Source organism: Athene noctua, chromosome 20 (assembly GCF_965140245.1).
Source record: "Athene noctua chromosome 20, bAthNoc1.hap1.1, whole genome shotgun sequence".
NCBI classification, from domain to species: Eukaryota; Metazoa; Chordata; class Aves; order Strigiformes; family Strigidae; genus Athene; species Athene noctua.
In genome coordinates, this window is record NC_134056.1 from 6833937 (window position 1) to 6846433 (window position 12497).

General features: G+C 37.9%; 1 protein-coding gene across 8 annotated transcripts in view; it reads right to left on the minus strand.

Annotated features, from left to right (window-relative positions):
- SPTAN1 (spectrin alpha, non-erythrocytic 1) overlaps positions 1–12497 on the minus strand; it is a 52007-nt gene that overhangs the window by 34120 nt on the left and 5390 nt on the right. For all 8 annotated transcript variants that reach the window (XM_074923315.1, XM_074923311.1, XM_074923319.1 and 5 more), the window contains exons 2-10: positions 8890–9129; positions 8144–8269; positions 5541–5681; positions 4290–4436; positions 3542–3675; positions 2665–2809; positions 2416–2570; positions 1022–1157; positions 377–478 (exon numbers count right to left, since the gene is read on the minus strand). In XM_074923315.1, the coding sequence (XP_074779416.1) occupies positions 377–478; positions 1022–1157; positions 2416–2570; positions 2665–2809; positions 3542–3675; positions 4290–4436; positions 5541–5681; positions 8144–8269; positions 8890–9126 (1323 nt within the window). In that variant the 5' untranslated portion in view covers positions 9127–9129. The remainder of the gene's footprint in view (positions 1–376; positions 479–1021; positions 1158–2415; positions 2571–2664; positions 2810–3541; positions 3676–4289; positions 4437–5540; positions 5682–8143; positions 8270–8889; positions 9130–12497) is intronic.

The following is a 12497-nucleotide window of genomic DNA, read 5'->3' on the forward strand; positions in this document are numbered from 1 at the left end:
CTTATGGTGTCTGACTTGACTGACCAGCGTTTCAATATGCAGAGTTCATGAGAGGCCCCATTAGTTGGCAAACCAAAATCTAGAAATACTAAATACTTACTGACCCTTTCAATAGCAAACCTGAACTTAACCCATTTTTCTTTCAGAGGAAAGATATACTAATAGTTCCTAATAGTTCTAGTAGTTCCTACTAATAGATAGAATCTGTCATTTTGAGACTGAAAAGCACGTTACTTATACACATGAAAAAAGCACTGTAACCTAGAGAGATGAGACTTTGAAGCTTACAATCTTAAGAAGAAAGGAAATTTTAAGTTAAGGGACTCAGAAGATAGAGACAAAAAACTTCTTTTAGGAGCTCTTGCTCTCAACTTACCTTTTCTTTAACTTCATCAGAAGCATAGTGCCCAGCTGCAAGCAAAGCCTGGCCAGACTCATCAGCAGATTTGAAGCTATCTTCATGGGCATCGATTTCTCCCTACAAAAGCGGACACGAATAAGCAGTTACTCAAGTTTATCTTAGAACAGTCAGCATATGAAAACTGATATTGCAAGTAACGCAGAGACAACAGTCTAAACACCTGAATGATAAACATTGAACTACCTTTAAAGACATTACACTTAACATGAAAACTAGAATGAAATGTATTACCTTACAATGCAGATAAAGTAAGTATAAATTCATATGTTAAAATGAAACTAAAGCTTGGTTTTAAGCTGCATTCCTTCTCACCTACAGCAATTCCTCATGATGGAGAACTAAAACAGTCATTAGTCCAACAATCATGTCCAACTATTTTTCTAAAGCATCATAAACACTCTTAAATACTTTTTTAATAGTGTACATCTACTATCAAGAAACAAAAATATTAAATCAGGACAGCAATCTGGTACTGTGTTAGTTGCATGACCAAAGGATTCTAGTGATACAGCCTCAGCAGTTCTGACTCAGAGTCTGTGTTAGACACCCAGATCAGTTGTTGAGGGCTGCTGGCTGGATTTGGCTGTACAACCATTATACCTTATGTTCCTGATGTCTATCTAGAAGGGCTTCTGCTCCAGCCACATCATTGGCAAGTTCATCAGCGTTTATCAGAGCCTTCATCTCGGTCACCCAGCTGGTGAGGTCTCGGAAGTCCGCAAGAAAGCGCTGCAGCCTTAGGGAAGCAAAAGAAAAAAAAATGGTTGGGAATAATTTGTTTGCATAGTTTCTCCATCCTTACTCCAAGGAAAGGATTATAAACATAAAAGCTGTTCCTCAGATAGAAACAAAACAGGACAATATCAAAACACAATCAGAATATTAAATAACTGAATGTGCTCTCAATCAAAAAAAGCCACCTTTTAAATTTAGGAACACGCTAGGTTCAAAATCAATTTCTCAAAGACATGTTTTGCATATAACTTATATCGAAAGTAAAAGGAATATTCCTAGCTACAAGCCTGTATATTGAAGACAACAGAAATCAAAAGACATTTCTCAAGCAGACTGTTTCAAGATAGTCCACACGACTGCTTCTGTCACAACCATACACAGTGTGTGTGAGGGAACTGACAGAAAGTTTCAACTGCACATGTCAGCCTTTAAAAAAAACAAGCAAATTCTCAGATTCCTTTCAGCAAGCCTTTACAGCTATTGCCTTTGGCATGTGCTTAACACTTATCAGCAGAAGTGATCATTTTCTGCTTCCCTTTTAAATTTGCTGTTAATTGGTTTGAAGACATTATGACAGGGAAGGCAAAGGAAAAATGATTACTTGTGTGGGTCTCCACCACCATAAATCCTGCATTATAGGAGGGAACAAACAGCAGAAAAAACAAAACCAGAAGGGATGTAAACTAACCACCATACTGGGATAAGTTTCTTTTTAGTATGGCTTCTCAACAGTGATCTAACACATTATGTTTCAGACAGCCAGGCTAGTATAGAAACAAGATGAAGACAAATCCCACAGCAACAAAGCAGTTATGACAGAAACAGGTACTTCATTTACTCTAGGACAATACATCAAACAATATACCATACTTCAGTCTTCAGAGAATCATAAGGACTCCATAGTGAACAGATTTGTAATACATGTGTTAAAAAAATCCCAACAAAACTACAAGATAGTCATAAAACGTACTTTAAGCTGCAGATAGGGAAAAAAGCAGATGTCTAAAACATGAAGGTGTTTTATTTTCCTAACTGATCAACATCTAGAGAATGACCAAAAGCTGTAAGTATTTATCATATAAGTCTTTCTTTTACTACAAGAAATTAGTATAAAATATAATTTGGTGAACAAAGACTGCTTCTGAAAACACCGGAATCATCCAAAAATTTTGGAAACAGCATCCCTTTCTTCTCCTCCCAAGAGCCCTGTCAAATCTGAATAAGGAAGAAAGGTCATTTCAGCACGACAGCATTCCTACCTGTAGGAGTCATTAAGGCGACTATGCCTCTCTGCAGCCAGAGTTCGGATCTGTTCCCAGTTGGCAATCAGCTCCTCCCGTTTCACTTGAATTTGAGAAGCATTTATAGGGTGAGACTGCTGCAAACGGTCAGCTTCTGCACAAAGGGCCTTAACCTAAACCCAGTCACAAACAGTGAGTAAGCTTCTAGCCTTTTACAAGCAGGTTATTCAGTTTAAACTGTAGGTAAAATGCATCTCGTATGGATACCTTATCTTCCAGAGCTGCAAGATCTCTTTCCAGGCCTTCATGCTTACGCAATAAAGCCTGCACACTGGCTAAGTCTCTGCCAAAATCATCTGAGGCCATCAACTGCCCTTTCTCCTTAATCCAGCTGATTGTTTCATCCACATCCCTTCAAAACAAAGCACAAATTGAAAGCAGTCTATCTTGTATGGAAAAAGGAAGAAAGCAGAATATTTTCCTGTATGTACGCCAGACGTACTGGCATACAAACCCAGATATATACACACTGCAGCCAACTACAATCATCCTTTAAAAGAAAACAAACCCAAAAAACCTCCCCAATTCCCCCCCCCCAAGATAGACTTCTTAAATCTCAAAAAAACTCAAAGCATATTGACAGGCCATTCTTCAGATGGCGTCACCAGATGCAACCAAGGAATTATAGCACCACTGAGCACCATCACCTACTAGGTCCATTTCCCACTCTGAGCCCTTCTCCAACTTAATTACAGCACATGTCAAAATGCTGTAGATGGAGAGGAGGATAGGAAGACACTGCTCACAGACCCCCAGAACAATTGACCTGACATCCATATGAAAAAAAAACCAACCTTAAAAGGCTCATGTAGGACAGGAATTGGAGGAAAAAGCCCTCAGGGGTAAGGGAAGTAAAACTGCCATTAGTAGGAATGAACAAAAATGCCAAGTGTTGAAAAGCTAAATCAGAATGACTATTCTAAGGCAATTCTAAAACAAGGTCCTCATTCAATAAGTCATGAGGAAAAGTAAAGCAAAAACATAACAGACAACCATAGCTCTTCCCATACTACTGTATGCAGCTGAACATCATTAAACATCACAAAATATTACATCACTTCAGCAGATCCAGCCAAGATCATACCTGTTGAAGCGCTGCACTTCAGCTGCCCCGAAGAGTTTTCCTTGCCTCTGAAGGGCAAGCCCCTTAAGACGCTGCCAGCTTGCATTTACTTCGTCCTGTTTGGACTTTATCAGTTCCTCTTCAGGGTGTTGTTCCTAGCAAGCAAAGAAAAAAATGTCATTTTCGTATATGTTCTGTGATTTTACATCCATCAACAAAACCTTGAAACACCACAGTTTTTCAAGAGATCAGTTTATCATTACTGTATTTTTCAGACAATCACTCAACTCAGTAGTTTCCCTGAAACCCACTGTGTAAACATTCAATACTCTTGTAGTAGTTTAAGTTTCCCTATGCACTAATTAGTCAATGGGAAGAGGGCTGTATACAGCATCTTTTTTTTTTTTCCCCTGGAACGCAATACCTTCCTGCCCTCTGTCCAACCTTGATCAAGCCCTAGATAACATACCAGAAGAGAAGATGCACCAATCCTGGTTGTCCAAGGGAAATTCATTTAATCCCAAATACAACAGTCTCTCTTACTAATCACTACTCTCCATATTTTCAGGAACATTCTCAGCTGGAGCAGTTACTCAAACCGTTCAGCAGAACAAATGAATCAAATGATAACCAAGTATCTAGGCACATGCAGAGTAAAGCTTAAATATCTGCTACCAAACCAGGGAGGAAAAGCAGTAGTTGCAGACAAAAGCTTGCTGTGTTATACCAGACTTGCCAAGAGTGATTTTCAACACACATGAATGTTTACCTGGATAAGTTTGCCAGCAAACTGGTTCACTTCATTAACTCTTTCTTCATGAGCTGCAAGGTCTGTCTGGAACTCTTCAAACTTCTTTTGCAAAACCTCAACATGTTCTAAGTCCTGCCCAAGCTCTTCTGAGGTCACTATTGCTTCCTACCACATTGAGGAAAAAAAATGTAAATTTCAGTATATCCTATAGAAAATCGCTACTAAAAATCAGGAAGCAAAGTGTCCTAATTTTGAATAGGTCAAAGCTTCCTCCATTAAACTCCACTCCCACTTCCTCCCCTCAACATCTGTCCATTATTGCAGAAAACATGCAAGATCACTAAGAGTATTTTTTTTTCATCTTGCTTGTTCTTATTCATTTTCCACGTTACTGAATAAAACCGATTTTTCTATCATAAGCTTTCTGTTCTGTGCACAATGATCTACAACAACCTAAATTACTGAAAGAAAACATGTACAGAAAAAAAGATAATTTTAAAACCACAAAATAATTGTCCATGCTATTTCAGAGTACACACGGGGACTAGAATTTGTTTACGTTTTTAGACTGTTTATGAGCACCTGTCGTAGGGTTCTGATACAAGATTTCTTTATGGAAAGTGCACTGTCATATTCAGTAACAGTTATGCAGGGTTTACAGTTTGAACCCATTGACACAGAATAGCAAACCATCATTAAGAAAACCTTTGTGATCATTTTGTGGCTTTTTTTTCTTGATAGTGTGGTTTGTGGTCTGCTTCCTCAGAGTTAAAAAAAAAAAAAAATCAAGAACCAATAGTTCTCCTGAAGTTAATGTCTGTGCAATGTATATCTAAAGATATTCCAATCAATAAGCAACTATGTACACACTGCTTGCTGGTTAGGCTGGCTGCTTTCTATAACAGATAACTTAGAACATTTATAAAAAACATTTGCTTTAATATGTTGTAAATTTCCCTTACAGGAAAATTTATTACTACGAGAAACACGAAGGTCTCCTTAAAGCAAAGAAAGAATTGATTATGTGCTTTCCGACACACAGGCTTCCTCTTAAGTCTACTACCTATTTTTTGTGACTGCAAAAGAAGGAATAGTAGTTTACATACCTACTGTTTATGCAATATGAATAAACTAAATAAAATGTATAGACACCTTTAATAAAAGCTCTCTGAATGCCCGAACTCCAGCAACTATACGTTGATAGAAAGTTTCCACACAAACACATCAAATTTCCCATCAAAAACACAGCAAAGGCAGGTAATGATATACCTTGTCATTGATCCAGTCCAAGACATCTTCACATTCCCGTAAGTATTGCACCAGCTTCTGTGCTTGCAACAGTTTGACTCCCTTTTCTCTCATCTTTTCCAACAGTAATTCCCATAGTCGGTGCAGCTCCTGTAGCCGAGTCTAGAACAATAGGATGTTCTTATTAAAATCCTGTATCAGACAAGACTGGATTTATTCCCTTCCTGACCTTAATAGATCTTTTTTCCTGAAGTTGTACATCCTAAACCTTACTTTAGACAAAGGATGGACAAACCTCATAACAATTTCATCTCCAGTCATTAGTTTTCAAATGATGTAAAGCGATATAACACAAAATTAGAAATGCCTGAACTGAGTATTTAAAAACTTGTTATTAATTAAGCTATCAAATAGTTATGTTTACATTAATATGAGGTAAACATTTTGAGATAAAATTTGATTTAAATGGTATGCTAAGTGAAGTCAGACCAAAGATCTGCTGCTGTCCCCTTCAAATGTTCAGTCTTTTACGTGGAAGTCAACTCCCAATAAGTGAACCTCGTCTTCATTTGGGGATTTATTTTTAACACCACACATTTTGTTTCAAGACAAACTTGTGCCACTTTACAGTATTTTAACCATTTCTCTTAGCACTAGTCAGTTAATATATTTACCCAACATTGTTAAGTAAGACTATACTGAAATACTAGGAGAAATTACTAGTTTTAATATTGAGTCCCTCTCTGTCTGCACTCTGCCTTTCAGAACTGTTGGGAGCAACCATATAGTTTATAGACAATTAAAAGAAAAACCACACTCCCACACAGAAACACAACTTGTAAAACAGGAAAGTATCTGCTCCACCCATCATCTATAACGCTTTGCTCATCAAGATCTGAAACTTGAAAGTCACGCTAGAGAAGCTTTTGAACATCTAGCATGGGTGGATACCCATTTAATCCACTTAGAAAGTTCAGTTAGGTAGGTTTCGAGGGAGGAAAGAGTCCACACTATTTTCTAGCGCTGCCCAAAAGGATAGTGCAAACTGCCAACCAAGGAAGAAAGAAGACATTGCATAAAGAAGTTGCACTGCACAGCCAGAAGTTTCACCTACTCGTATGTGGGACCCAACTTGGGTAGCCGTTACTATTGGGCGCTGCGCAGTCCGGTACGGCGTGAAAGACTGAACCATTAAAAGGCAAATTACCACTCCAAACACAAATAACAACTTACATTGACCAGCTAAGATACACTATTGTTTAAGATCACACAACTGCAAAGCATTTTTTTTTTTTTTTCCTCTATTTGTGGTAAAGGTTGTATGATCACAATGCAATTTCTAAAATACCATTACCTCAGAGATTTTTTTTTTTTTACAATGTATTAAAAAAAAATCTCTGCTTTCTTAGTCACCATCTTTTCTTCGTTACAATGAAATGTTGAATGTATCAGTTAAGTTTGATAATCACTACAAAAATATCACACAACTTCTCCTATTGAAAAGCTGTAACAGCTCACATCCCAATCTTATAAAGAAAAAAGCTTTCAACAGTAAAGAAAAATGCAGCCATTACTGGGACTGGAACAAGTGAGGCCCAGAAACAGCAGATTTAACAAAATGAGTCCTAGAAAGGAAGCTGGTATGCAGAATAAAAGTGTTTACTGGTGCAGTATGAGTGTGCACATGTGTGTGGGAATGAGAGAGAAAACACTTAACAAACCAGAGAAAATAAGAATACAGAGAAGGAGTAAAAAATAACTAGCAAGTCATTACGTAGAATTTACAGTTTTCTCAGACATTTTAAAACACTGATAATCACTCAATACTGTCAGATGTAAAGCTATCTAGTGCAGCAGCAAAGATTTTTGTCACTGCATTACACAGGTTGGGAAACTTAAGAGAGAAAGAGAAAGACAACAGTAGATCTCAGAAAAGGATTTGAAGAAAGCTTGCTGCTTGTTACTGAGGAAGCAGCTGTCCTAAGGGATGTTCACTGCCGGATAAACAAAGCAGACAGAGCACGGTACTTGGAGCTCACAGAAAAGCCGTGGAACATGAATTCGAGATTCAAACCTATGGCCAGTACAATTTAACCAGAAAATAAAGATCAGCAGAGGCCTGATCTGAGCCAGAGCACACAGAAATGAGATGTCTGAAATTGACTGGTACCATGGCTTGTGTTACTTATGATTATCATTGCAGAAAATTAAAATGCTATATATAAGCAAAAAGATTAGTGGTCAACACCCCTGAGAGCAGGCCTTGTGAATGTGCTGCTTCTTGATACCCCTTGTGCCATTTTGGGAAGAAACACAAATATAATTAATCATTTGTTTTGTGACTTTCAACACATCTTTGAATTACTAATGATTTTCCAGTCCAAGTTCCTGGACTCCACCGGCAGACAAGTTCACCTTAGAACTGGATTCAAGAAAAGATGAGCTGGGTGCTCATGAAAGAGAATATCTGTAAGCTTTACAAATACAAATAATTTTGTGATTTCACTAATCATATATCTATAGAATTTAAAAAGTGTTTTAGAATATAGAGTTATCCATGCAAGATGCACAATGTGTTTAAGGAAAAGCCTGTAAGAGGCAACAAAAAAAGTTTTAAAACTCACTCTTATGGTTTCAGATGCAAAATGGCCTTCATTAATCATCTGATTTCCAGTCTCATCCAGTTTAATGATAGCCCCTGAATTGGCCTGCACTTCAGCTTCGAAGGCTTGATGCTTCTGCAGCTTCCCCTGCAAGTAAAACATCAAAGAATGTGACTGAGATTTGGTGCACAGCCCTCCTCCACATTTCCAGTGTATTTTTAGTATTCAGTAACAACAAACAAACAAACAAACAATAAATAACACTGTTGAAATGATAATTGTATCATATGTTTCAAGGGTGGATTCAAACATCACAATTTTAGTTATTTCATTACTGTGTTTACTCTTGTACACCAGAGTGTTCAAACATCTGAGAGCCCATCAGCTAGTTCCACCCACACAAGTATGTTTTCTATAAATACCTTCTTTTTGTGGAAACAATAAGAGTTAATTCACGTTTATTTACAGAACCAGTGTCCAACAAATTCTAAAATTAAACAAAGCTGGTTTTACATTACATTGTATCAAGTAACTTTTTCTACATTGATTTAACATCTAATCCACTATTAGAAATATTCCAATTATAACAGCAAAGAAACCAGGCTTTTGAAGAACACTTTGCAAGGCTGAGGGTATTTGTATCCATCTTTCCTCACCACTCTCAGACCAAGTTACATTTATGGTTTGCTCTGTCTATGACCAGACCATTGACCTGGTACACCCTAAAATTAATAGTACAGGAAACATAAAATGGCAGTAGGACTTGCCTGTAAATTGCTTGGGTCTTTGTAATTTTCATCAGATGCTATCTGCAGTTTCTCTTGGATCCATTTTTCAAGCTCATCTGCATCACGCTGGAAAAACTGGAATCGATAGGAATCTTCAAGTTTTTGGCGCCTTAGAGAAGATAGTTCCTTGAACCTGTGGTAACGGTCCAAAACCTGCTGACGCCTTTCTTGGATATCTTCTGCTGTTTCCAACACTTTTACACCACTCGGATCCATTTTCTGAAAGCCAAAAAAACCCCATTTTGTTTGTATTATAAAACAATGGTAGGGTAGGAAGAGATCCATGAAAGAGAAGCCCGCTTTTTTAAACTCACATGTGGTTTACTTACAGTCTTACCCTGTGTGTGAAGGTATGTATATAAAATATAAATCAATAAAAGCACACTTCTAGCAGAAAATAACAGGAAAGAAATATTTGCAAAGACATTAAACACCTATTCATTTTGGAAAAATATGGCTGCAGTCATACAAAGGCCAGGTCATCCTGAACTGTAGCATGCAAGTGTCTAATACAAGTGTCAAAAACGTGTTTCTGTGCACAGATATATATAGTAGATACACAGACATAAAATGTTTCCTGTACAACATAAAATCTGGAAACATTTTATTTAAAATACTCAATATAGATAAACCAAAGTGAGTATATTACTGTTCTTTAAACAACAGCTAACTGGTCCACATATATGTATATATATGATAAATATATAAAAAAATATATAAATATATAAAGAATATAAATACATTACACAAATATATATGTATATATACACATATAAATACACACACACACCTCTGTGTAACCCACTTCCTTTCTGTTCTCTCAGACAATTAAAAAAAGTTACAAAGTGATCCTGCCACTCCCTACAAAACCCTTCAAAAGCCAATACAAAGGCTCACAGTGCTTGGTAGATCTGACCTTAGACAAGTCAGTCAAGGAGCATTTCATGTAACCAGTGCCCTTGCTCTGACTGCTCCGACTGAAAACCCTTGCACATTGCTTTTAGATACTAAACCCTGTTAGTTACCACGGAGAGAAAGTAGAACAGTAGTCAGTTGTTCGATCTCCTTTCTATTAAAATTAGAATAACCTTTAATTTTCAGTTCCTCTACTTTCAAAGAGCAATTTGATTTTCAGTAAGAGGTCTGTGCATTAGAACAGAACTGTATCATAAGTTTAAAAAATAGTATCGTTATTGTCATCAGAGTTTGGATATCTACCCACTTACTTGACAACTGACTTTGCACATCAAGAAGCTGTTGCAATAAACACTCCGTGCTTGAACAATTATGCAATTAATGTCTTGATGTACAAGTGTTTACATGTATAGTTCACTTCATGCTCTTATTATAAATTCTGTAAGCATCAAGCTAAATGTACTTCTCATCGATCCTATCAAAGATAGGGAAGAAACCCAGTCTACAACTGCATACTAAAAGACAAAAGCAATCTCATAAAATACCTTGTTAAATATTAAATTGTTATTTAGTCATTATTTAGCTACGTGCTTTAATTAGACAGGTATCTTGCATAATTGTGTGGAAAAACTCCACAGGTTGGAAAGTGATCTATACGGCCGTGTTTTCTGTTTGGTTTCCAAGCTCTTATAAAGGGACCATCTGACAGAAAGAAACATATGGGGGCGAATTCACACATTCCTGAGCTCTCTTCCAAAGTCCCACCCTGCGAGAGGACAGCCATTTCAGCAGCAGTTGTTACTCCCGTGAACTCTGAGCCCCAACTGCATTGCGGCAGTTTAAGGAAAGACAGAAAATTCAGCTTTCCTTTCTCTTCCAGGCCTGGGCGTTTCACTCATTATTATCAAAAGAGGGCAAAAAAAACCCCCAAAAAACCCCACCAAACAACAACCAGTCTGTGTAGACTGTATTATATAAATGAAGTGCAGGTTTCACCTGGCAGTGGTACCAAAGGCTCCACTTGATTAGTGTATCTGAGTGTTAAAAGATCAAAACCCTGAACATAACTTGAGCTCAACTACAGATCTGATCTCTTGAGAAAGCAGCTTTTTTTTCAAGCCCTGTTTCAAACGGCCTTTTTCCTCCAGCAGAGCAAGTTATTGCTAAAATCTTCTCTTCCTGTACTGTCAACACTGTGTTTGAATTCCAACACCATTTCTTTTAAGCTGAACTGTGCTCAGGAATAAAAGTGGCAGTTAGTCTAAATGTATTGGACAACTGTAGACTGTCTCTCAGCTTACTCTGGCTATGGACATTACTGGGAGAAAATGAAATCCTAGTTAGTCTTTGGAATGCTGTACAGTTTTTTGCTGTCAACTTATATTTCAGTATCAGAAATATACTTCCACAGCCCAGGTGATTTTAAATCACTTCAAATTTTTAAATTATTTAAATTATTAAATAATGAAAAAACCTAAATAAATTATAATGAAAAATTCTTTTTCCTTTTTTAAAAAACAAATAGGAGACCTCTTATAATTTAGCCTGGTAGCTCGTTTGCCTCTCACCACACAAGTCACGCAATCTGGCTCATCTTTTTGCTGGAATTCGTTAAAAGAAAGGCTCCTTTTATAACTACAGTAAGTCGAGCTAGTCAATTGTAAAAGAAGTGCTTTGGTCTTGCAATAATAGACTGTTCTTTCCTGCAGCGGATCAGCTGACGTCAGCAAGTCTGTGCTCTGCCAGAGTGCGATCAGCAGTCACTGGGGAGCTCTGAACTCTAAAGTCATCGATGCTGCAGAATGATGCAGCCTACCCCTGATGTTTTCACATTCAAACTGCAGTACCCCCCTTAAATACAAAACAGATGTTTTTAAACCTTCTTGGTTCAAGACATCACCTGTGATACACCTCTGTGCCCCCAGCGAGAGAACCACCACCAAGAAGTTGGGCTTTATGTTTTTAACGTGAAATACGTGAATGCCCAGCCCAACCCCAGATAAGGGGCCTCGTCCCTGGCGCTGTGCGCAGAGACAACATTCCCCACGTCGCTGCTGCCTCTGGCCCCTCCGACGCTGCCTGTGCCTGCTGATAAGGTCAGGCAGAGCAAACCTTCCAGGCAGCGCAGGCAGGAGGAGAGGCACCAGCCAGCTCCTGCCCAGAGCCTCGGCCTTCCCAACAGCCAAAGCAGGCGTCAGCGCAAAGACATCTCCAAACCAGTGGAACTTAAACTGTCCCGAAGGCATTTGTCACTGTACTGTTAGGCTGCAAGACTAACTTTAGAAAGCCACTCATCAGCTTAGGTCTAACTGAAAAAGTAATCAGAAATGCTTCCTCACACTGTAGCACTGTGGTGGTATTTCTTTTAAAAAAAAAAAGACAGCAAAATAGTAAATTTAAGACAAAAAAAAAACCCAAAACAAACTTATTACTCTCATCTTTCAATCTAAAATGATTAGCCTTCCCCAGACAAATTATACAAAGGGTACACTAAAATTTGAATGTGAATATACAACTGCAGATATTTATAGACACTGCAGTGCAACAACGATGATGTCAGCAACATCATTCAAGTTCTGGAAACAGCGGTATCGAGGTGGGTTAAACAGGAATTACAGCGGTGCCACCAGGGCAGACACGCAAGAGCTGTCAGCATTTCCCTTACCAAAACA